This window comes from Epinephelus fuscoguttatus, linkage group LG10, assembly GCF_011397635.1.
Source record: "Epinephelus fuscoguttatus linkage group LG10, E.fuscoguttatus.final_Chr_v1".
NCBI lineage: Eukaryota > Metazoa > Chordata > Actinopteri > Perciformes > Serranidae > Epinephelus > Epinephelus fuscoguttatus.
This window is the reverse complement of record NC_064761.1, coordinates 27,435,691-27,461,661: the sequence shown is the minus strand read 5'-3', so window position 1 is coordinate 27,461,661 and position 25,971 is coordinate 27,435,691. Positions and strand designations below refer to the sequence as shown.

Below are 25,971 nucleotides of genomic sequence, written 5' to 3'. Positions count from 1 at the left end.
CTACATGAATAAAAAGCATAAAGTTAATTATGATGATGATGATATTACGCACGCCACCAAGTAGGCATCCTGTCACCACCATTACTCATAACCCAGGATGAGCCACTACGAGACCCTGCCTGAGGGGAAATGGCTAGGAGGAAGGAGGCAGACCATCAAGGGCATGGAGGAGTTACTGCTGGGATATTTCTTCACACTTCAAATAGGAGATACTGTAGATCAGCACTGTTCTCCATGACTAACAGAGCAGATAACAATATCAGTGCATAGCTGTGGCTCAGATGCAGGAACACGGGTGAGGGGAGGTGCTGCCACACTTCTGTTTTGTGGCTTTTTATACATGACTGTTAACCCACACTAGTCATGCAACACAGGAGTTACCTCATGAATGCACTGATCACATGACAGACAGCAGGATATTAAACTATAATCACATAGGAGTAGCTTTAAACGTGCGTGTTTGCATGAGTGCAATCATACAATGACAGAAGGTGACTTAAATAATTCACATGCATTTCCCACTGGATCAAACTGTACAGTCAGCTTGCTGAGTGTGTTGTAACCGTAGACATTATCAGACAGAGGATGTAAGTGAGCATGTGAAAACCACTAGGTATTGTAATGTGAGCCTGTGGTAGCTACTATAGTGAGTTAATGGGGTGGAATTGCTACACAACCTCCGGAGGCAAGAATCACTGTTTACCAAAGCAAGTATCTCACAAAAGGGGCCTTAGAGGAAAACATAACCAGCTAACCTCCAGTCATGACCCCTGAGGCTGAGCACAGAGGACTCTTCCTCTTTTCAGAAACATTGGCTCTCCTTTAGGGAACATTAGATCACATGCACCACATGCAACACACTGCTTTATCTGTGTCAGATCTGAGCGCTTTACTTGCCCATCCTCTGACTAAACAGCATCCTGTCTGTATACACAGACAATGGGTAAATTAACAGTCACACAGTAAAATGGATGAGACATGGAAAGCTAAGGTTGGTTGGCATGGCTATTTCCGCTAACGCTTCGTTGTCAAACTAGCATGGACTCGGCTAGCAAACGCTAATGAGCAGCAAACAAATATCAAAGTATTCACCGTCACCCACACATCCATTACTAACATGACTCTCTTGTTACCTGAATGCTGTGTGAAGATATTGATCCCTGGGTCGGGCACGTTGACTGCAGCAGCCCTGCCTGGCGGTGTCCCGGTGCTACTGCCGGGTTCTCGGGGTCTCCTCCCGGCGCCGCTCCCCCGGTTCCCCTTCCCTTGGTGCGGTTGGGACGCGTGGGGCTGTGGTGGCTGGAGTCCGGTCGATGTGCTCTCACCGACGCGGCCTACCTGCTGTCCCATCCCGGTTGTTTGGTGTAAGGACGTCTGGGACGAAGCAAGCAAACCCCCCGTGCACCTCTGGTTCACATTCCCCCAAGCTGGAGCGGCCTGGCCCGAATAGTCTTCCTCAATCCCCTCCCCGCTCTTCTTCGCCGAGCTAACGTTAACTAGCCCGTATTAGCTCGCTCGGCTAGCCCGTTAGCTAACGTTAGCAGCTATCAGTGAAACCCACCCACCCTGACTTTAACAATAAAACCCCAACCCCGGCGTGTGACAGCTATTGTCTCTATTCCGCTGATCCAGATGGTGTCCGAGCAGAAATTAACGGTACCTGGCGAGAGAGATTCGGTCAAATCCGGAGCTTTTCAGAATCGTTTTGCCGTTGTCCGGCCGCTACGCGCCCCCTCTGACGCCGCCATCTTTACCGCAGAATAGGAGATGTGTTGCACAAGGCGGGGGGTTCGCCGCGATCCCCTGTCACCGTGATCCTCCACCTCTCCAGCACCAACACCAACCGGGTCCCAACAATCCCGGGCAACAGACCCAGCGGGTGGTGGGCCGAGGTGGGCTGTCTGATCCCGGCGTCCTTGAGAGAAATGCAGAAAAGCTTAAAACACCACTATCAGCTATTGTTTGTCAGGAAAATGCAGTGTTGAATGCAATGAGTGCTTCAGGTTAATTGAAATTCTCTGCACTAACTACCATAATATGACCTGTGTTTGTGTTCAATTTAAAAATATAAATCGACAGAAATGTATTAAAGTCCTTTATAAAGATAAAATTCAAAAATCCAAATGATAAACAGGCATCAGTAGCTGAGGAAGCACTGTTAAAATAGTGTGGATGGCAGTGAGACTAGACTCATAAGAACAAAACATACCCTAATAAATAAAATCCTTGCCATTTCTTAATTCAACACAGATGTCAATAGACAGAATAAACTTGTATACAGCCATTGAAGTGCTTAACAGTGCTTAAGTCATGTGTAATACCTGATTATGTGCACATAAACTCTTAATAAATACAACAAGCCCATTATCTAACTGGCACATTTACCTTTATATGCAACATTACTATATTCAACACATACATAAAAGATGAAGTTGATTAAAAAAGGTTAGGGAACATATTTCAGGTTTTTATTCTTAATAGTTCTTATACTTTGATGAGTCTTTTGAGACATTTGTCTACATCAGGAAATAGCAAACAACATACTGATTCATAAAACTGTCACCTGACACAAAAAAACTATTCAAGGCCAGAAAAAAAAGATCACAATGAACACAAATATGACAGTTAAGTTAGCAGACATAAGCTCTGCTCCAACAAAAATAAAGATATAATTCAAATAAATGGCATCTTTGCAGCCTGACTCTTTTCACTACCGTCGTTAACAAAATTATCAAAAGGCATAAAGCAAGATTTAAGCTTCAGCCACATGTGGAGCTCTCAAGAGTTAAGTACCACAGCATATTCCAGTGTTTCTGTTATTATATGTACATATTATAAAAATAAGTTGCTGGTACTTGTGTGTGTTAATATAAAATTTGTAAGGGACTCTTGCTCCTGACCACAAATCACAGCCAAATTGAGCAGAGGAAGGATCCAAAGTAAAAGCTTTTAATACAGTGCCACCTTGTGGTGGTCATACAGTTTTTGGAAGTGCTGAGTTTTTCCATTGCTGGTTTTTACTTCATATTGTGCATCTCATTATTCACAAATGTAAATACAGTCTCCCTGCATTAACTTTGTGATTTCCTCAAAATAATACAAATGTGTAAAGACATTATTTCAAGACCACAGGAACTAAAAGCACACTGAGCATATAGATTCTGTCCATTCCATTAGTTTGACATGGAAATCACTGTTGTGTAAAATGTATATGATGATTTAAATAAGAAAACACTGTCTTATTTCATGTACTCAGTATCTGACAAAGCAATCTTTAGCCCTTAGTGCTAATCAAGTATCATCACTGTTTCAATGTTAAGACATTTTAGCAGCCAGCTGCAACAGTTACAGTAGTAAGTTATTCTTTAGCAATTTCACCTCCACATGACTCTCAACAATGGTCATGGAAAAACAAACTTTAGGTTCACATGAAACTGACATTAGATGTATGTTCGAACCATTTCAGTTGAAAGTATTTGATTAATCAAGAATACATTCAGCAGTCAGAATATATTAACACACAACATACGTCCTCAACTGCGACCAACATGTTTAACACCTTCATTTTCCTCTTCAGAAAACCTGACTGCAATCTTGAAGCTATAATACAGATGCCACAGTTCCTTATAGATTTATACAAATCACCAAACAGTGGCCATTTTTCAAAATAAATCTTATTGGCAGTGAAAATAAATAACATTGGAAGGCTTCCCAAACATACTGAATGTTATCTATAATAGTGTAGTAATTGCACACTCTGTTAAGTATTAACCATTACTGCATATGTGAATCACATTTGTATAGTGTGTTTGTATTCTGCTGCCGTATCATGTTTGCCACCATCATAATGGCACAAGGAGTGGTTTCATAGTTGATCAAGGCAAAACGAATGGAAAAAAATAAATAGTGCTTAAAAATAAAAGAGTTCACATGTGATTATATGTGAACTTGTATTTTTGTGTGGTTTGTTTTTGGAAACATAAAACGGGTAAGTAAGGCATCACTGTGACTTTGCTTTCGGAGTCAAGAACATTTTGGCACATACTAAGTGGACCTCTTCCACACATTCGTACACCGACTCAGTCATGACCTTAGTGTAATAAAATAAAACAAACTGGAAAGATCACAAGTTATGACAGTAACAGAAAGGCTAGTCAAATTTAAACTGATCAGTGATGGTGCTCTGCAGTAGTCCGAACGTAGATCACAGCCTGTCAGAGTCCGACATCAGTTTCTGGCAGCTCCAGGAGCGGGGCTTCAGTAACTCCAGAAAGGAAGGCTAAAAAAGAAAAGACATGAAGATGAATTTGTTTCTGTGATTGGTTGGCAAAGCAATAGCTAACAGCCAGCTGAATTACTGTAGCTACGTAAACCATATATCAGTGTCTATAGGGCAACACAAAGCAATGGTGCAGGTATTACCTCCTTCAGCGGGCAGTAGCGCTGGGCATACCACTCCTGGGAGTACAGACAGATAATGACTCCCTGACCCAGGAAGAGTGACGTCCACATGATTATATTCCAGATGGGACCTTTCCTTTGGTCATGCAGAATAAAGTTGAACATCACTGTAACATAAAGACAAGGGTGGAAGCGTAATTAAGAGAGACATAACTTGATGACGGTATTGTGTTTGTCATAACACAGGCAGAGCGATATTTATTAGATTTAGCTGGATAGCTGAAAAGCCTCCGTGACTGCAATAAAAGCAGAGTGGTGTGAGAATTGTGAGGAGCACCGAGGTCTTTTTTTCTTACTTCCAAAGCACATGAAGAGGCAGAAGAGCACAGGATAGAAGAAGCCAAAGCAGACTGCAAGGATGTACTCGTGGACCACTGCAGACACTGTAAACACAAACAGCATGGCTGCTGGTCTACAGCGCTTCTGAGACATCTGGAACGACAACAGTGGAGAGAACAGTCAAGTTAAAACGGTGGCACGCAGCTTTAAAGCTTGAGTGTGGAACTTTTGTCTCCTCCCTCTGGCAGTGAGAGTAATTATACAAACACAGAGCATTTACACGGACATGAGTGGCCTGTTCATGATCGAGTTTTAGTACGACCCTGTTTCATTTTAGCATGTGTACACCATATCTAGTTCATCTTACCTGGAGTACTCCAAAAAAGTGGGAAAATGTTGCATGCATACATCTTATCCTGGTTACTGAAAGCCGCTGACTACTTATACAGGTGCAGCTTCAGCCAAGTGATTTTACAGAAATACAAACAATGGCAGCAGCACGAATGTCTCATTTCAGGAGCTATGAAGAAATTGAGTTTTGTCTTTCGGTGATGAAAGCGTCTGCAGATCTTCTTCCACTGCTCCCCTATACTACTTGGTGGAAGTGACAGTAACACATGCACCAGTCAACGTGGAGAAGCAACGTGTAAGAGCAGCATAGCTCCTTTCAGGAATAACATTAGGTGAGTAGCTATTATGTTGTGTGCGTGTGTGTGTGGCTGAGACAGAGAGAGACTGACAGTGGATGTGCTCAGAGCAGACAGCTACTGGTAATTGGAGCAGAGAAGAAATTAGCTGTTGAGTTGTAAAGTGGTAGTAAAGGTAGAGTGCAGTGTTTAATATTTCCCGTCACTCTCATCTCCCATTGTTAGTTTCTGTAAACATCACAGTCCCTGCGCAAATAGACTGCTGCAGCAATCAGTAACTGGCTTATTAATATTTTTTATCTATACTGGGAATATGAAAAACCTGATTTCTCTGTGCTCATGTAAACACTATATCCCGAATATGATCATAATTGGGATAAGCCTCATGAGTGGGTTATTCATGTCTGTGTAAATGCACTCACTCTTAACACGTGTCTATGACATACAGTGAGCTTGCAACATCTCCCCCGCTCCAAAGGGCGCTCTCTTCTGAGTTTCTTTTTTATCTAGCATCCACTCTAGGAACCTTTTTTTATGCTTCTTAGCATTTTCTGCCATAGCTTCTGCCATATTCCTAACTGCAGCTACGTCACTCCGGTTCCTCCCCTCCACCTAATCCTTTTAGGCTGGCTGGTTGATGTAAAATGCATCACTTCTGGTGCACCAACGCTAAAAAGTAGCCACAGGAAGGCAATTTTCGTACTGGCCAAATAGTGGTACTGCAATTACCAGGGCCTGTCATGTGACAACCTGCAGCCCAACTTTTTCCCACTGACTTATATTGGGAAAGACATGCCTGTAGGTCAATGGATAAATTCTTTTGAGCAACACAACCCTCACGAAATGACTTTTTTCACTATCAGGATATGATCCATTCGGTCCGATAACATTTCGGAAGTCTAGAAGACCTGCAAGTTTAACTCATTTTATCCCCATTCAAGTTAGCAAAGCACTAAACTGTGACTTTGGCTCACTCTCTTCCATCCTCCAGCCCAGACAGCAGCAGTGTGGTGGTGACTGAAATAATTTAAACTTTTGCCTTTGTCATCCTTGGTTTGTTTGGAGGTTAGCCATACTGTCTTCAAAAAAATTAAATGTTGTTTGCTGCTACTTCTTGCCTTTTTGTGATTATGATGGACCCTGCGTCTTAAACAGCTGGTCCCACGAACCTTCTTTTCAAAAATTAAAATATATCTGAAAATATACATAAACATAAATACAGCATATTTTGCCTTTCGCAACAACTGGAAAGCAAACAAGCTCAAGACTGCAGCTGGAGGCTGATATGGCCCTCTGCCTGTCATCCTCAATCTTCCCAGTTTAATATGCAGTACAATTTTAACCTTTAAATGTAGCAGGAGGTCCCTGCTCCATCTCTCTTTCAACTAAGGGGTCCTTGGCCCAACAAACACTGAGGACCCCTGTGTTAGACCTCTTTGTAATGAGCTTCTCTGGGGTTCATAACAGTTACGAATATTCATTTACATGTGAAAGTCCTTGACTTCAGCTTTAATTTGATCCATGCATTTTTACATTAGCAATAAACATCATCTACATCTGACCTAACACAGAATGCAGCTGCTGTTCTTTAAAAAAAAAATACTGCATCAATGGCAAAACCACTCACCCACAGTAAGTCCCGGTACACGTAGTAGTACAGCCAGTCATGGACCACCACGTTCCAAGTGCGATAGTAATTAGCAAAAGAGGTTGAGTTCCACCAATCCTGTGATGTGTAATCAAAAGTAATTATGTCAAATATAAAGCACAACATAGAAACTTAATTTAAATGTTGCTATAGCTGGCAGTAACAGTGGAATTAACCTTGTAAAACATCCTGTCAGCAAAGCGGAGCATCTCGGCAAAAGCATTAAGCCAGCAGTGAAGGAAGGCAAAGAAACCCAGGAAGAGAACCAACACGCCTGCAAATGAAAAACACGAAACATTGACTGATATGACTGATGTACTACTACTGCATCCCTTGAGACTGAGAGAGGCTAAGGGGTGTATAAATGGGTATCTGCTGATGAGGTTGGGTCATCTTACCGGGCAGGATGGAGTTAAAGACACAGAGGACCATGGCCCTCAGGTCAAACAGCTGCAGGCTGATGCTGTGGAACTGAGGGATGCACAGCCGCACAAACACGTAATAGGCATAAAACATACAGCCTAGTACCTGTGGGGTGGAAATGAATGAAATGATCAGAAAAAAAATGGGCTAATATGTTTTGCTTGCAGTTTTAAACAAAGTCAGCCTTGAAATGTGACAGAGGTTTGTACCTGAAGTAACTTTGTGGCCACGTAGCCCCATCTGATCACTGGGTTTCTGAATTAAGTGAGAAACAAAGTCTTTAGCAAACACATGAGCTATTGCATGGAAAGAAATTACAGAAATTAGAGGGCCTGTTCACCTGGGGTACTTGTCTCTGTAGATGAGTGTGGGTGCAAACAGAAAGTAGAGATATTGAGAGACCTGAGGGACCACTGGGCTGGGACCTACAGATGAAAGGAGAGACTGCTTATCAACATAAGGGCGTGAGGGAAAGGTAGCAATAGCAATGAGAATAAAAGACATTATATGACTTTGCAAATAATCATCACTTTCCGTCAGGATAAATAAAGTTTTATCGTATCTTATGGGGAAAGAAAACATGCTGTAGCTGGAAAGTGACATACTTGTCTTGTCTTTAGCCCAGGTCAGGACTCTTGGTACATTCTCCCTGACAAAGGAGTGAGCTTTCATCATTAGACGCACCTGGAATTAGACAGATAATTTAAAGTGACACTCAGTTCAAGAAGGGAAGGTGAATTTACATAGCATATTTCAAAAGGCATATGAAGGTACAAGGCAAGAAATATGGCAAAACAGGACACACTAATTGCAGATTTGGTCCACACTGACTGATCATCTTACCTGTTCCAGGATGATGATGAAACATGACGCAGGTGGAAAACTGTTGGTCACCACCACATATGTCGGCAGGAATCCCACACCCAGAGCTTGGTAGAGCAGGAACACAGAGCCAAACAGCAAACTGCACAACCTGGGGTGTCTGTTAGACCCAGACTGGGTCTGTGACCACAGGTGGAACAGGGTGTAAGGGACCAGCAACACAGACAGGAACATGCAGATCCACGTGCACACCACCAGAGGGAGCTGTCCAAATGCGTAAACCAGCAGGTCAAAGTGCAGCACCAGTCTGAGGCAAGAGAGAAAAGTAGAGAGGAAACTTGAAGGCTTAGCTTGTGACAGATCTTACAAGATCAAAAGCAATTTAAAGGAATATTCACCCACAAAATGTTCATTTGTGTATCAGTTGCTCACCCTGTCTTATGTTGAATTTGTGAAGAAAACTTTGTTTTTCTTGCATGCCTCCACAGTGAATGGAGAATCCCAAAACCGAGAAGAAGTATGGCAATGCTATATCAAAAAAGCTCTCACACAGCTCTCTCCAAACACATGCATATTTGCTAAAACCCTACTAATTATAAGACTTCAACAGCCTCACAGACAAGTAGCAGAGCTGAAACACACGCTTGCCCAGGCGCATTGCTCATATGTGGAATGTTTAAAATGCAGAGGTTTTAGTGAATATACAGTGCTTGGGAAGCACTGAACATAAGACTGAATAAATGAGACTTGGATTACACTGCATGAGTTGTGTAAGAGTTTGTAAATAGATGCTTTGCTGTAATTTTGCTGTCTTTAAAAGCTTTTTTTAAAAAGATTTCTTTATGAAATTAACGCAACACAGGGTGAGTAACTGATATGCAAATTAACATTGTGTGGGTGAAATATTCCTTTAAAGAATTCATTACTTCAACAAAATCTTAAGGCATTATATAATCGCAGTATTCTACATTACCTGCCTTCATCAATGAAATCTACCACCAGTGTACTGAGGATAAAGAGAATGAGCAGGGCAATAAACATGTGGTAGATAGTCCTGATGTGGTTCACCTCAAACAGCTCGCTGCAGAGAAACAGACAGCAGGCGATTAGACTCTGGAAAGCTACACTGATGTATATGTGATGAACAAATGTGGCAATGCATGTAAGTCTTCAGATAGGTGACATTTACATTTTTCCTCACATCAATGTGTAAACTTACTCTAAGAGGGATCTGCGACTGACAAATTGCTTGCCCTGGCCATGAGGAGGACGGAAATGCCTAAAGGAAAACAGAATGACATCAGTGACCAGCTAATAAACAGTGTGTGTATGACCAAGAGAGAAGTAAGGAAAGTTTGTGTTGAAGCCCCACACATCTGGTATGTTTTGCAACTTAAAGGCCCTGACACACCAAGATGCCAATCAGCCATTGGGCAATGTTGGGCCAACAGCTGACTACGCAACAGCCGGCTTTCATCGCCGCTAGTCAGTTTGGTGTGTCTGAGCCTTCAAACAAAATTTGCCTTACAAGGCTGGAAAAAGTTGAAAGGCAGCACCTGAGTTTGCTCCTCTCCTTGTCTGATAGCGGAGGTGAGAAGACAGCAGGTACAGGCGCGGGCTCCAGGCTCGCCGACTCTTCAATGAGACTGTCCATGAAGTCGTTCACCTGACTGTCAAACTGACGCATCAGGTCACTCTTCAGGAACTGAGCAATAGAGCAAAACACATTATCATTCATAGTCTGCAAACACCTGAACAAATGTGGAATATTTTGGTGTTAAAGGTGAGAAGTTTCGTAGTTACAGTCACATTCATGCTTTTCATTTTCCGACTCAAGAGAGAAGAGAAGTGGGTTGAAAAAATTAATTTCTCAAGTGTCCTTGAGCAACGAACACCTACACAGTAATCAGCATTGCTCAGAGTAAGAGCATTAACTGAACAGGTAAAATATTAATATAGAAATGTCAAGCACATTTCCTTGAGGTGGAATTTTGTTCAACTATGTAGAAGACCATAAAAAATTGTCATGATAAATTTCACTTCATTGTATCAATTCATTTTCATATAAACTGTGATTCTGCTCTTTCTTCGTGTCGTCAAACCACCTGCTGAAGTTCACAGATAATCCATATTTCTACAGATTTAATGATACAGCTCATAGAGGATTGAAAACCACTCAGATCAGTCTGGTGGGGATTTGGCTTTACAAAAATATCTCAAACAATGTCTATCTGATTGTAACAGAGAGCACATTAAATCATGAATAAACCCTGCCATTAAAGTGACAAATAAAAGACTACCACAGACGGAAATACCACACAAACTTATAAAAAAGTACCCTATTTTTGACTGTCACGGTCACGGTGTCAGTCTAAGCTAAATTAGTGATTAACAGCAGGATGACAAACTGAAGATATCAACTGGAGGAAATTCTAGACAACTTGTGTAATAGTGGCCCATTACAACACGCAGGCTGAGCCTTTGCTTAACTCAGATAACTGACTTACTGACCTCTGCTTTCCGTTTCAGTTGTAGCTTTTTGCTGATCACATGTTCCACTTCAATTTTTCCTGAAATCGAAAGAAGAACACACACGTCCGTGTGTATTATACAGTAAAAAATATATGTCAACATGCTCCTTTGTAATCTTCAAATATCATTATAAGGCTAAGTGCTCTGGACACACCTAAATTAACAACAGAGCCAACAGTTGCCAGGTTACCCAACAGAACTTTGACCTGGTACATTTACACATCAATTCACACCATGTCAAATATTTCGAAAAATGACCACTGAATAATCTGCAAGAGGTTATCTGTGGGGCATTTAAAGGGACAGTGCATAAAAAGACACTAGTTTCATTGCTCACAGAGATTTTAAATCTGTGTCAACAATACAATAAACTTTGTATTTTGAGATTTAAACAGTCGACAGTGATTTAAATATCTGTTGCTAATAGTTGAGTGCTGTTGAGTTTAGTCACTGTGTTTCAGAAGTGTTGCAGTCTGGGAAAAAGCAGAAGTCAAGTGACACCAGTCTTTATATCCAGTGTTGCAAAAAATGAGACACACCTATGTCATCTCTTTGACTGCTTGTGGTAAAGGTTACTTTAGGTTATTAGACTTGACAGCTGTCTGATGATGAACAAGTTCGCACAGTTAGTGAGGTCAATCACACAAACAATCAGCAGTAGCGCTCCACCCTGTCTACAAACAATAGAGCAAAAAAATTTACACTGTACGTGACACAGCAGCAAAGACAGCCAATACATCATATTTTGTTATCTGAACTCTTTTGTTTCAACCTTCCAAAACATTTAAAGGTCCAGTGTGTAGGATTTAGGGACATGTATTGGCAGAAATCATTTCTGATAATAACAAAAGTTGTGTTTTTGCTACCTTAGAATGAGCCGTTTCTGACTATATATGTTGTGGGTCCTCTTCCACGGAGTCCGCCATGTTGTTCTACAGTAGCCCATAACAACCCTAACTCTAGATAGGGCCATTCACGTTTGCGTGTGAGCCACTGTGGTTCACATACACGCTTGGCACAAACAGTCCAACAGAATGGTAGGATGCTAAGCCTTATTTACTACTATGAATTATATTAAATAAAATTATTTCTTGTTTTTCATTTATAAAATGGAATAGAAGAGTAGTAGTATAGCAAATTTGTCTTCGGCCCACCGGACACAAGAGACAACATAATAGAAAGCAGACAAACGGTAAAACAAACATACGAGGTCATTAGAAACACACTAAATCCGTTTACACTGGTGTTTGTGTGTGGTTTAAAACTCATCAGTCACTTTGTTGAGTTAAGAATATTGATGGCACTTGGGATGAAGGACTTCTTGAACATATATGTCCGTAATACCATGTAGTTTCTCTGGTGATGACACGTGTTTTCGTCATGTTTGGAAGAGCTATGCAACATCCAGTCGTAGATTCCATCACGGATGGTAAAAAGTTTTCAACTTTGAAGAGCAATGCCATTTACTGTTGCTGTTGCTGGTATTGTCTGCCCACCTCTCCGAATTTTACTGTCCTGCTCTCATCCACTAAAATGATAACCATTTTGCCGTTTACCATCTCACGGATCCCATGTGAACACAGCAAAACTCCTACACACTAGGGGCACCCGGTAGTTCAGTGATTAGAGCAGGCATCCATGTACAAAAGCAATGTCCTTGCTGCTTCCAGTCTGCGGGCCTTTGGGCCTGCGGACAAAGGCAAAAGCCTCCAAAAAATCCTACACTGTATACCTTTAAGTGGTCAGTGTTTTTTATTTTAAATACACAAAAAGCTGATGTCATCCAAAGATGTGTCAGATCATTGTTTTACAGTTCACTGACCCTTCCTGGTGATTATCCTGGTTAACCACACCAAATGTGCCACAGGTCACATCACACTGCATGACTTCAGTGACTAACACATCCAGGGAAATTCACTGACATTAAACAGGGAGCTAGGGGCTGAATCAACATGCACATTGCACCACAGATGTGACTGTAATAAGAGGTTAGTGTCCTCTCTCTTGGCCCTGCTGATGAGGGAGCTGAGATATTCTTACCATTGCTGGTGATGTGGTTGTCTCCACCGCGTTGCTGGTGTTGCTCCTGGTCACAGTCCCCATCCAAAGAGCTATCCAGGTCAGGGAAGGTGGGCAGCTTGGGAATGGCTCTGCAGCGAGACCTGAGGACAGTGTCATCCTCACTCTCCATCCTACAAAAACAGGTAAGTTTAAATAAACAAATCTGTGGCAGTGTTAGCACAGTGAAAGGTGTCATGCATTGAGGACACATGAGGCAGCTCACGCCACCATCACATGGATGGGAATGCAGAGGATTTTTGACAAACAAACCCAGTTGACAAATCAGTCTCACATGACGCGGACACACAGCAGACAGACGGCTAGCAGTGCAGTTAGCTCCCATCAGCTCAGACTAACATCCAGTATGGCAGGCGGCAGGAGCTAATTAGCATGCCGGTTAAACGTTAACACAAACCTTTCACTTCCCGTAAAGCTCAGCGGCAGCTAGCTCTCAGCTCTAGTCAAATCAGCCCACTTGTTGACGTCTATCGTTAGCAGGTGACAGAGACGATAAAAGAAAAATGTAAATGCTGTCCACCGACTTCCTGGACAGAGTCTCACCTCAAACCGCCGGGTGCTCTCGTGCTGTGAAACCGACCTCCGGCGTCGCGAGCTCCAAGTGAGACGTGTGACTCCTTCAGTCACAACAGTCTGTGCTGCTGCTGCTCACCTTCCCCATTGTATAAACATAGGAGAGGATGAGCAGGGCAGCCGACGCTGATTGGCTGAAAGTCTCTCCTCCTTTTGACGTCACTAGCGCCCACAATGTTGACCACTGCCGTCATTTGACTGTAACTCATCTGTATGCTTTATGATTGCTTAGAAACCATGCCATGCAAATAAATAATAACATCATTTATCAATTAATTACTTAACATTGGGATGACAGTTTAAATTTACACCTGCTGCCAGGGGGTCTGGTTGGGCATGGACGGATTATGAAACAATGGGTCCCTGGGCACAGCCATGCAAAAGGCCCCACCACCTCCTCTACACAGGAGCAACACACACAGACTTTGTGGTGGTTTTGCCCCCCCCCAATTTGTTTATTCAAAATGTCCAAATAGAGCACATAGAAAGCATAATAATATTTGTTTAATCCAAGTTCAGTTCCTCTGAAAATGGAGACTTGTTGCACATGCACATTACGGTTTCAGTCACACTCCTGAGCTCTGCTTGTGCTGCTCACCCTACTTAATTTATCAACGCTTCTCCAGCAAAGTGTAGCAACTCCACCTCGTCATCCGTCCAGACAAACGTTCGTGCGGTTGCCGTCACCACTACAGGGAAGGGCATATGTGCAGGCACGTGTTGTTTCATTCCAAAGTCACACTGCCAACTACTGGCCTAGCATGTATACTACAGCGTCATTTTTGCGTATCTGTGTGCACGACGATTGTTATTAAAACGTTGTCGTCTGAATGTGTTTTGTGTCTCATTTTGTATGTCTTTATGTTTGTTTGGCCCTTTTTGTAGTTATTTTGTGTCTCTTTGCAGTTCCTTTGCCTCTCGCTGGGGTCTTTTGTGTCTTTTACTGGTCAGGACATGTTATTTTGAGTGATAATTTGCAGGTGAAGTCCAGTGGGGGCCTGTGCCTGGTAGGCCCTTTGCATCTTTTTGTTGTTTTGTGTCTCCCTATAGTAGCTTTGTGTCTCTTTGAATTGATTTTTGTCTTTTATTTGGTCATTTTGTGTCTCTTTGTAATTATTTTTTATGTCTTTACATTTGTTTTTCCCTTTTTGTAGTTATTTTGTGTCTCTTTGTACGAGTTCAGTTCCTCTGCATCTTTTTGTGGTCATTTTGTGTCTTGTCCTGGTCAGTACATGTTAATTTGAGTCATATTGTGCAGGTGTAGTCCAGTCGGGCCCCCCCTGATGCTCTGGATCTCCAGGCCTGTGCCTGTTAGGTCCATTCAGTAATCCATCCATGGGTCTGGGGTGTATTTGCCCCAGGAGAAGTGTTTTAAAAACTTAACAACTAAACTGGCCATTTTAGAGCATTTTAAATCCACAATCTCAGTTCAGGGATTCCAAAGTTTTGATGACTGAGTGCCATTTTGGGGAGCCAGCGTATGATTGAAGCCGCGCAGGAGGAGCAAACACTATATGACTTTTTTATGACCTTTTTTTTTGGACATATTTTATGACATGCTAAACTTTGCTATTACAGCTAAAAATGACATTGCCTACTGAATGTAACACTCAATTTACATTCTAGTTTTCTGCTTTTTCATACATTTAAAAGTAATGAGACAGAGAGAAAGTACAGTGTTTGACACTGATCGTACCCACAGAAGTCGAGCAATGGCTTCTCTTTGGGTACGGCAACACCACTTTGACAAACCACATGCAGAACTGCAGAACTGACATCAATCATAATGTCAGTTTGTTAAGTTTATTTATGATTATGATTACATTTAATAATAATTATTTTGGACAGTAGTGCCTGTTTGCCTTTCTTAGAACACTCATTCAGTCATTTTCTGTAACTGCTTATCCTGTTAAGGGTTGCAGTGGGCTGGAGCCTATTATAGCTGACATTGGGTAAGAGGCCAGGTAAACCCTGGACAGGTCGCAGGAGACAGACAACCGTTCACACTCACATTCACACCCATGGCCACTTTAGAGTCCCCAATTAACCTGCATGTCTTTGACGGTGGGAGGAAGCCGGAGTACCCAGAGAAGACCCACGCTGACACAGACTGACAAGGGCTCCCCCACCCTGGGGTTTGAAAACCCCCACCCTTTCATAGAACAACATTTTTTTTCTTGGTGGTGGTGGTAATGTCCCACCGAAACCTCAAATTAAACTAGACACTGACTGAAAAGCTAAAAGTGTCTAGACATAACTATTTGTCACAACTCAATAGCTGGTAACGATTAATGGATATAAAAAAACACAAATCTCTCCACATACACAACATGAAATAGAAAAACAGATGCATTTACTCCCACTTGCAGTGTGTACAGGATTCTCACTGTATGCTGGACTAAGTCATGGCCTCTAGTTACCTCCGCCAAGGAGGTTATGTTTTCGCCGGCGTTGGTCTGTTTGTCTGTCTGCAAAATAACTCAAAAAGTTATGAACAGATTTTGATGAAAGGTGGATAATGGGACAAGGAACAGATAATAAAATTTTGGTGGTGATTGGTTGAAGCAAAGTGGATAAAATAATAAATAAAGTCTATCGTCTGACAGCCTCAGCAGCAGTTCCAATTTCTAATGAGACGGTGAAAATAGCGCCATCTGGTGGCCGGAAAGCACGTCTAGTTCTACGTGCTAAATATTGTTGTAATTCTGAAGTTGAAATTAATGTTCTGTGTTGGAAAAAAAGAAAGTGAAAAATACAAAAAAACATATTATATTCTGTGTTGGTACAAAATAAAAACGAAATAAATACACCACAGTGTATTGTAATGATGCCACATGATGAAGGTATATATAACCTAATAATGATAGTGATGCAAATAACCTAATTGTGATGCAGGCTGCAAAATCTGATGCAGAGGGGGAGGGAATATCACCTACTTGGCGGAGGTCTGCACTCTCTGAGTGCTTTTCTAGTTTTCTGTGTGGTCATATGAATAAACACTAACTATTTTATTATTTTAATGGTTTATTTCATGGGGACAAATGCTTATTGATCAACAGAAATAAAAGATTGTAGTCTATTTAAGAACTAATTTCGTCATGTAGGTACACCTCCAGCTGAAATAATTAAGACCTCAAAATTTGATCTTGATCCAGGTTTTAGACAGGACCAACCTTTCCATGTCCACCGATATTGTACTTTACCAGAGCATACCTCCATAGCAAAGTCCAAAGTTTACCAAGTTACCCCCTTTGGGTCTGAGGCTTTGTGGCAGTTGCTGGCCTCAGCCTTGTTCATGCATTTATTTCAGAGGTGTATATTATACAATATTTCCTCACGTGATGAACTTTTGCAAACTTTATATGCGTCACAAACAAGGGATAATGTGAATAAAATGAGCAATGTGTAAACACAGGAGAACATCTGTCATCTCAAAATTCATCAATCTCAAAAATAATCATGTGCATGACTATCTCATATCCAATCCTTACACCACAGATTATTTACACAGCAAGATTATAACTACAGCAAGAGTTACGTTATTCTAATAAAGGCTTACTGATTTGAAATGTGCTCTAAACTGACCCTGAATGCCGTCTGAGTGGGCCACGACGGTTCATAAAACATGAACTGAACTGGTCTCATGAGTCAAGTGTGTCAAATACAGTTAACTGCAAAGACACAGGGATGCATTTATAAAAATCATGAACAACTACGCTATTTGAAATAATGATAACCTTTGCGACTGAGGGCGTGTATAACCACAGATTTGACTCTGGTCTGTCTTGTGCAGGATGAATGGATCATGAGTAAATGTGTGAGGGGGGCAGGGGCGTGTCTAACGGTCATCACATGCATTTGGAAACAGGCAGTCATATAATACTTCGGGAGCTGTTACCTAAGGAGTATCTTGCCTTCTGGACACCCTTAAACTTGGAGTGGCACCAGGCCCTTATCTGCAGCAGAGCAGAGAGGGCTTGAATAAATTGTATTGTGCTCTAGCAGTCTTAGATGCTTTACAATTCTCACTGTGTGCATAACAGAACTCATCCTCCATTTACAAGGAATGGAGAAGACATAAAAACATTTAACTAACTAACCATAAATTCTGGGTAATAGTGTTACTACTGTAAGAGGGCAGCATCAGTCGTAAACTTTAAATCAACTGGTGTAAGATCTCATCCCACACATGCTGTAGTTACATAAAACATCTTGTTACAGCTTAATAATCACAGAGGAAGAAACAGAAATCTACATTATCACCTAGATTCTAAATTATACTTCAGTTCAGCATGTACTGTAAGGTGCAGGCAGGCTCAGTAAAAATGCAACAGATGGCTCGATTTCATTCCACACGTTCAAAGTTATGATTTTATTTCCATAGTGCTGCACATCCTCCCCCTGTGAGGATGATGAGACACTAAATACAGTTATGATATAGGCACTTAAAGATCCAAGTCAGTTTCATTTAAGGAAATAAACTTAGGTGCTACATAAACATTTAATAACAATGTAAATAATGCTTAACATAATAAAATCTATTAGTCCAGCTTATGACAATTCAATAAATACACAACAAAAAAGCAAAGAAAAACAAAACAGCATTGAGCAAATAATCCAAACAAAACATCATATATCCCTGCTTTCTATATAAAGAGATATTTACAATTATTATTCATCATGCACAGACACAGTCACTCTCTCTCACACACACACACACACACACACACACACACACACACACACACACACACACACACACACACACACACACTCCTCATAGGTCACAAGAAGCAGAGGGGTCCCAAAACAACAGTGATCTCAGGAACAAGGAGAGTTAACAACGTCGTCTCTACGCCCAGATCCCTGACAGGAAGTAACTCCATATCACCTCGATGTAGCTCTGTGCTCCCCCGAACCATCACAACTACCTCCACCTGAAAAATGACCAGACAGAGGAGACATGATGAGAACATGTGTCCTTTGTTCTTCCTGGATTATTTATTCCTGAGAGCCAGCCCTTTTATGGCAGCTTATGGCACTGTGGAAAATTTTCATAAAAAACAACAAACAACATAAAATCTCCTGTAAAGTGACAAAATCCCTTTGTTCACATATCTATAGTACATTGGTGACTTACTTGGGAACATTCAGTGCCTATTTCGGAAGAGAAGATGCAATGCTCAGATAGTGTTTGATTTAAGGTGGTTGGTAGGTAGGTTACCGATATTGACAATATCCATGATATTTAGAAATGAAATATTAATATCATGTTAATAAAACTCATCTAAATAATCCAGCATCTCTTAAATCATGTGTTTCTTTCTGTTTGTCTCCCCCTTACAAAGGAATGTGATTGTCTTTTCACTTTCTATTGACTGTGTGTCATTCATTTGTCAAAAAATAGACAAAATGCACAACTAACAATGTTAAAGATAAGTTTGACTTATAGCATTGTTTTTTAGGAAAAAAACGGGGAGTGCTGCACTGGGTCAAAACATTAATTAATTAGGTGTGGGTAACTATAAAAAATCAGGGGCACTTTAAGGATAGCATAAATAGTCACATGGGAATAAAAAGCAATGACTGTCCAACTTTACTCAGAGTAGAGGTCCATGGTGTGGGCTGGCAGTCTAAAAAGGCATCCGAGGCACTCTGATTATGGATACACTAACTCGTTTGGATTTTGAACCACAATCAGAGTGCCTCTGATGCCCTTCTAGACTGCCAGCCCAAACCGTGGACCTTTACAGTGAGTCACAATCAAAATTGGTTTTATTGCCAAGTAGGTTTTCACATACAAGGAGTTTGGCTTGGTGTATTGGTGCATTACAAAGAATATAAAATATATAAAAAATATACAGTATTTAGAAGCATGCGTATAAAAAGGAAATACTATAAATAATTAAATATAAAATCTGAATGCAAATAACAATAATAATAGTAATATAAAAATATGTACACTGTAAACATGAATAGGGAGTCAGTGCCTTTACTGTATTTAATACAAGCAGGAACAGGAGCTGGTGAGAAATCAACTGTCCACCACTGTCTGCCAAGGAGGTTTGTTTGTCTGACTGTTTGCTAGCAAAATTGCGTAAAAACTACTAGCTTGATTTTATTGAAACTTTGTGGAAGGATGTAGCATGGGCCAAAGAAGAGCCCATTAAATTTTGAAATGGATATGAATCACGGGGTGGAAACATGAAATATTTCATTACTTGCTGTAACACTGCGAAATAAGGTATCTGGCCTTGGTGAGGTAAATGCCGTACATCTTTAAATCCAGTGGATGGTAGTGAAGTTTGCGGTGATGAAACATAGCCAGTTGTGGAAACTGGATGACTCCATTTCACAATCCACATTCACAGGTACCAGTAATTGTCTGGGGCAGCTTACACTTCATTCAAGCCCTTTTTACACAGAGATTGTGCTACAGGGCTGCTGCAAAGTCCCGTCTTTATGCCTCCTTTGCATTTTTACGAAGAACCAAACAACGACGGCATCATGCTGCTCCACTGTGTGATTATACCCTGCATCACAGCTTTTGGGAATCAAAGAGGCATGATGGGCATAACATGTAACACCAGAGAGTCAGCATCTAGTGTGATACAAAACATATGCATTGGCAGCGCTTTCTAAACAACAATTGCCTTGAAGTGTCAATAATGATAAATTACTGTCCCTGATATATGGCAGCTGATCTCATCCTCTGCTCCGAGGGTAACAAGCTCCCACACTTCATAGTTTTTCTAATTTGCGGACATTTACAGCCACTGTTCTTCCTCTTTAAGGTAGCCACTAACTGCTAACAGCTACTTTTACAATCTCCCGCAGTGGTTCACATGCTTAACACTGTGCCTAAACATCACACCCATGCCTTTCATGATCTCATCTTGCAGGCTGTCCTGTTCATACAGACACCGCTGGGACACTGTTACTGCCTCCGGTGGCAGATTAAAGGCAAGACCACTCTGCCCCCCCTCTCCTTGATCGTGCCTTATATACAGAACGGCGAGGCGGCATGATAGGGTTCCCAACTTGAACAGGCAGTGTTAAAGGGTCTTCAGACAACAATTGTTGTGAAGCACTCAGGGACAGTATTTTCATGGGAGAGCTGGTATGATTGTAACAACTATTAACAACAACTATTTTTGATAATAAGTTGCCATTTTCATAATGTTATTTTCGCCTAAGCATTTGATATTTGTACATACATAAGTACATGATAAAGTCTTTTCAGGATTTTACAAATGTCTGTACAATGAGTGAAAATATTTCCAGTTTTGAAGCACATAAATACACAACTGACATGATGAGTTTACAGACAGGCACGACCATAGTTTGAAAGACTGTATATAGTGGTTAGGCTTGCAGATTTGCATATCACAGAATACTGGACTTTGGCGGCAGTCTGCGCTCTTTGAGTGCCTCTCTGGTTCATAATTATTCTACCTGACTGATTTCTACTTATCTGCAATCAGGTATTTTCTTTCATCCGAAATGAAAGGGCTTTGAACTGACACAAATACACCAGTTTGGTCTATGGTACCTGCCAATCTGTTTTTCTGTTTCTTCTCTTGTGATGCCCTCTGCACATCTTTGTAATCTGCTTGTTCCTTTTTTTTTTTTTTTTTTACAACAACAACAAAATATTTCAATCTTACCTCACAGCCTTTCCTGGACACTGTGGTAAGGTGTGAAATGATTTCTTTGCCAGAGTCTCCCAGGAAGTGAATAATCCTATTGGCTGTATTAGCTGTGCCAGTGACAGTGGAGTGGTTCGCCCTACAGCTGACAGTCATGTGCTGGAAAGATGTGTGGCTGTGTAACCGCAGAAACCTCAGCTGGACAACATCCACGCCAGTGTACTCAAACTATCAGAAACAGAAATCATTCATTTTAAGTCTGAGGAAAAGGATCACTGATGTTACCTTTGCTCAATGTTCCTCAGTCAATCCTCAGATGTGTCTCAGCCTTACCTTGTTTCCACCGTGCTGCTGGCTGAACCACTGGACGGACACTTTTGATTTCTTCTTTTCTGGTTCCCAACTTAACTTAATCTAAAGGATAGAATAGTAGTGATATGTTTAAAAACATCAGTGGTACCATCTTATTTAGATATTTACATTGATCAAAAAAATATGATTGATAACATCTTTCTTTCCCCAGAGCTATATTTATTAATAGGTCCACACAGCTTTGGTGAAACAGCTTTTTGTATGCTGCTTCCGACACGTGAAATATGCTGAAGAATCAATTAAAATTCCAAACTCTATATATTATATAAGTATATTGTAATGTAAAAAAACATGGAAACCTTCTCATGTTGTTGCAGTTAAAAACAAGAGATTTTCTATTTCCTTGTAACCGTGGCCCAGCACAAGAAAGTGAACCCATTCCTCACTAGAGCTGGGTCGATTTTGCTGGTCAGTGTACAAGTTTAACCCGGTTTGATTATATGCAAACCAGCTGAGCCAGTGTTGGTAATTATGACACGTTTTGGAAAATGAAGTAGTTGTCTACATCAGCAACCTGTGCCGATGGTGTCACAGCACTATGTGCAGCTCATACTGCATTAGTAACAGGCAATATGACGAAGTGATCAACATAATATTGCATTGGTCCATAAATGGACTAACAGAGCTTCTAGTGTCTGACAGGCCTTGTGCAACCTACTGCTGAGTCCAGGCCAGAAACATGGCAGAGATCAAATTTCAGTAGAGCTAGGAGGGAGGAGGAGTGGCGCGCATTGTGTTTGTTTACTAGAAAGTTAATGTGTTTTTTGGGTAAGGAGAGGAGACACTGACGAGTTAGTCTCTCAAGGAAACTGCAGTTACAACAAAATGGCAAAATTTTGGATTTGAAGCTGATGAAAGAGGCATCATTACTGGCTACAAGTGACACAGTGCGCCTATTCCTCACACAGTACTTCACTCGCTAACATTAGCTCCTGTAGGTGAGTGTACCTGAGACTGCACAGGGTCAATGCAGGTTGTTCCTCCTGCTGTGAAGTTACAGAATACCCTCACAGCATCATATGGACAGCCTTGATTGGGGTCCATGTAAAAGTAACCTGAAAGATAATCAACTTGAGTGCCCGATCTAATTTGGTATACAATATATTGTCAGAAATTGATTTACATATGAGCCTGTTCAGACCCTAACCATCATTCAGATGTGGGTATATGAGTCCCAGTTCATAGCAGGTGGTGGCAGGGTCATCTTTGGTTCCCTGAGGCCAGCTGAAGGATTCCTCCAACTCATCTACTTCAGACCATCTCTTGGACATCGACCTGGGCCGCTACAGAGGAATCCACCATTCAGACATTCAATCAGCCAAATATCGATCATTATATAGCCCCTTCAGTATGAAGAATAATTCAAAACAAAGCTAAATGTAATGTAACGTGAATGAGAAAAAAGCTTGTACCAACTTTTTGTTGTCCTCCTCGTCGCTTTAGGAGGCCGGGTCTTTGTCTGGGTCTTGGCACATTTTTCAGTTTTGATCTTGTACTGGGTTTTGTTTTGGGCCTCAGCTCATTTCTTTGACCTGGTTTTGGCTTGTTTTTTGATCCCCGCCTTTGAGTTGGCTTGCGCTTGCCTGGTACACCTGGTTTTCCCTGTGAAACAAATAACTTTGCTTGAAGAGCATGGCGCAAACTTTTTTGCAAAGTGAGAAACTTGGATCATTGCAAAGTTGTATTTTTCTGTATAATAAGGAAAGAGGTGTAAGAATAGGCTAAACTAGGCCTGGAACTAGTGACTGTGCCACATTTTATGGCCCCACTGATGTGTGTTGTCACCGTAACGACTTACAACAATCGCCATTTTCTTCTGTACTAATATAAATGACCATTGACCTTACAGTTCAATGTTCTTTCTCTTGATTCCATTTCTATGCGATCAAGGCACTGGTACACCAGCAACTCCTGTGTTCTGCAGAGTAAAATTATTGTTTTTGTCAAAGGGGTCTGGTGGCTTTAAAGAGATGGATATAACGGCTTCACTTCCCCGTTAGAAAGCGCTGTCAGGCAGCAAGATGAAGCGGTAAAAACATTCTAAATACAGCATACACTTAAAACTGATATGACCTCTCTTAGATGGCTAAAATACATTTTGCTGCCGCTGCCCCCGTCCACAGCAGTACATTGTTTAGCTTCTATGGCACTACTCTACAATGTCTTACTGGAGGTCCGCGCTTGCCCTTCACGCCCTTTGGTCCTCTCCTCCCTCGGACACCTTTCATTCCCTGAAATGCACAAACACAGTCAGACTGTCTGAAGACAACTATGCCTGTCGCTATTTGCAGTTAAAGTAATAATAAATCAGACTAAAAGAAATGAAAGACTGTATCATTTTAGGTTGACTATTACTGTCTTCCAAAATGCTTAAATTGAAAACTTTACAGATAAAACAGGAATTTTAAAAAAGCACTGTCACCACATTACGTCAGTGACGACCCAGAAACCTGCAAACTCATGAAAAACAAAAATGAAAATAACTCACCTCAGTTCCACGCTGACCCTGTTATTTAAAAAGAACACAAAACTTCAGTAAAATGTGTCAGTAAACTACTTTACATAACAGAATATTAAAGCAACGTACAGCGAGTCCAGGAGAGCCTTTTTGCCCACGTGGACCCCGAGGACCAGTAGCTCCCTGTGAAAATCATACAGATGATTAATGATTTGCCACTTTTTAACAGCATGAAAACAAAAGTAAAACACAACTCACCTGCTTTCCTTTATGACCTCTTCGACCTTTGAGCCCCTGCAAACCAGGATTCCCCTATGATAAAAGTTAGAAATGTGGTAGATAAGCTTTAAATACCCCCCTTTTTTAAATTCAAATTATTTCATATTTCAAATAATTTCAACCAACCTTTAACCCAGGTGGTCCGATTGGTCCCAGTATTCCCATATCACCTGGGAGACCCTGTACATGAAGAAAAGAAGGATGAGAATGGGTTAAAACGATCTCGTCCTTCAACAGTTACACGTTTGTCAGGGCTCACTGTGAAATCATAATAACATTAGTAATAATATTAGGAAAAAGTCTTCTATAGTCAGTTCATCTGTCAGAGTCAGCATCAGTAAACTATGATGGGCAGACTGTATAGAGTCCAGAAACATGATAGGATGAAGCGTGGATTAAATTAATGAACATCAGTGAACGTGACATATTCTAACATATTACAAATGTTATAAAAACATATTTTATATCTTATCCAGGTGAGGTGAGATGGTGCACTGTGTGTTTGACGTTTACCTTAAGACCAGTAATGGCAGACTCGCCCTTCTGTCCTCTCAGTCCTGGAATACCCTGTATCAAGACCAGTGATGATGCAGATGTTTACCAGGAAAGATGTTGTGTTAATTTATAAAAGTGATTTTATTTTTATGCTGCTGAACAAACGTAAATACCTTTGGTCCCACTGGCCCAGGTGGTCCTTGTTTTCCTTTTGTTCCAGCTTTACCCTGAGAGACACAAGATAACATCAGTAAGACACATGCTAAAGGAATACTTCATCCTCCAAGTTATCATTTGTATGGCAGTTACTCACCCTGTTACACTGAATTCTCACATGACTCCACATAGAATTAAGAACACAAAAAAAACGAGAAAATTCTTGATGAACTGGAGTAAGAGGGGGCTGTGCTTAAGAAAACTATATGAAAATATCCATTGATAAACTCTCACACAGTTTGTGAAATATAATCTAAATCGTATACTCAGTACTTTCACGCACTCGCATTTTCGCTAAACAGCATAAATAGCGCAGAGTTGCTACTCATACTTGCCTATGACTGCTTATACAAACGTGTTGTAAATAGTAATTCTTTTAGTGAATATGCATGTTTGGGAGGTACAATTGGATAAATGAGATTTGGAAGAGTTGTGTAATAGTTTCTAAATGGATGCTTTGACGTAGTCCTGCTGGTAAACGTGGCCCCATATGACTTTGATTCATGAAGATTTTTCTCTGTTTTTTGGTTCCTTCATTCACCGTGGAGGAATGCAAAAAAAACCCCAAACTGTTTTCTTCACGAATTTGACATAACACAGGTTGAGTAACTGATATACAAATGATCATTTGGGGAGGTGAAATATTCCTTCAAATACTGTTTTTCTTGGCACAATGAATAACATGATTATCTTAAATTTAAATAAATGGCATGATATTGTACCTTGAACCCTGGTGCTCCAATGTTTCCACTGATCCCAGGAGGTCCATGTTTTCCCTACAACACATGTTTTAAATGTATTTAATACCACAAAATGCATCTGTAGGCTAAACTGGCACAGATATTTATGAATAAGGAAAAAATAAGGAAAAATCCCATTTTACGGTGCAGGGCTGCACATTATCCCCATCTGTTTTGGAACTTACCATTTTGCCAGCCCTGCCAGGTTTTCCAGGAGCTCCTCTGAAACCAATATCACCCTTTGGGATAAATAAAGGAAGGACATGATTTAGTAAAAAGGCTGAACAACAGACTAAAC

General features: G+C 40.9%; 3 protein-coding genes across 4 annotated transcripts in view; all 3 read right to left on the bottom strand.

Moving 5' to 3' along the window:
* Positions 1 to 1,792, bottom strand: part of abl2 (c-abl oncogene 2, non-receptor tyrosine kinase) — a 30,200-nt gene extending 28,408 nt beyond the window's left edge. Inside the window, exon 1 of one of the 2 annotated variants that reach the window (XM_049587633.1) lies at positions 1,134 to 1,792. In XM_049587633.1, coding sequence (XP_049443590.1) covers positions 1,134 to 1,350 — 217 coding nt within the window. In that variant the 5' untranslated portion in view covers positions 1,351 to 1,792. The remainder of the gene's footprint in view (positions 1 to 1,133) is intronic. The other variant, XM_049587632.1, reaches the window with a different exon arrangement.
* A 654-nt stretch (positions 1,793 to 2,446) lies between these two features.
* Positions 2,447 to 13,559, bottom strand: soat1 (sterol O-acyltransferase 1). The gene is made up of 16 exons (XM_049588676.1): positions 13,435 to 13,559; positions 12,853 to 13,004; positions 10,792 to 10,850; positions 9,837 to 9,985; positions 9,500 to 9,559; positions 9,254 to 9,361; positions 8,302 to 8,587; positions 8,064 to 8,142; positions 7,799 to 7,883; positions 7,668 to 7,713; positions 7,434 to 7,563; positions 7,212 to 7,309; positions 7,015 to 7,113; positions 4,758 to 4,893; positions 4,423 to 4,568; positions 2,447 to 4,279 (listed from the first exon to the last, which is right to left on the bottom strand). Exons 2-16 carry the CDS (start codon positions 13,001 to 13,003, stop codon positions 4,205 to 4,207), a joined length of 1,707 nt encoding a protein of 568 aa, XP_049444633.1. The 5' UTR covers position 13,004; positions 13,435 to 13,559; the 3' UTR covers positions 2,447 to 4,204.
* Positions 13,560 to 18,015: 4,456 nt separating this feature from the next.
* Positions 18,016 to 25,875, bottom strand: LOC125896245 (collagen alpha-3(V) chain). Its single transcript, XM_049588656.1, has 15 exons — positions 25,859 to 25,875; positions 25,656 to 25,709; positions 24,891 to 24,944; positions 24,736 to 24,789; positions 24,349 to 24,402; positions 24,202 to 24,255; positions 24,073 to 24,126; positions 23,974 to 23,991; positions 23,654 to 23,716; positions 22,902 to 23,087; positions 22,633 to 22,768; positions 22,434 to 22,540; positions 21,447 to 21,527; positions 21,132 to 21,341; positions 18,016 to 18,401 (listed from the first exon to the last, which is right to left on the bottom strand). The coding sequence occupies exons 1-15, from the start codon at positions 25,859 to 25,861 to the stop codon at positions 18,249 to 18,251; spliced, it is 1,281 nt and encodes a 426-aa protein (XP_049444613.1). The 5' UTR covers positions 25,862 to 25,875; the 3' UTR covers positions 18,016 to 18,248.
* Between the last annotated feature and the right edge of the window lie 96 nt (positions 25,876 to 25,971).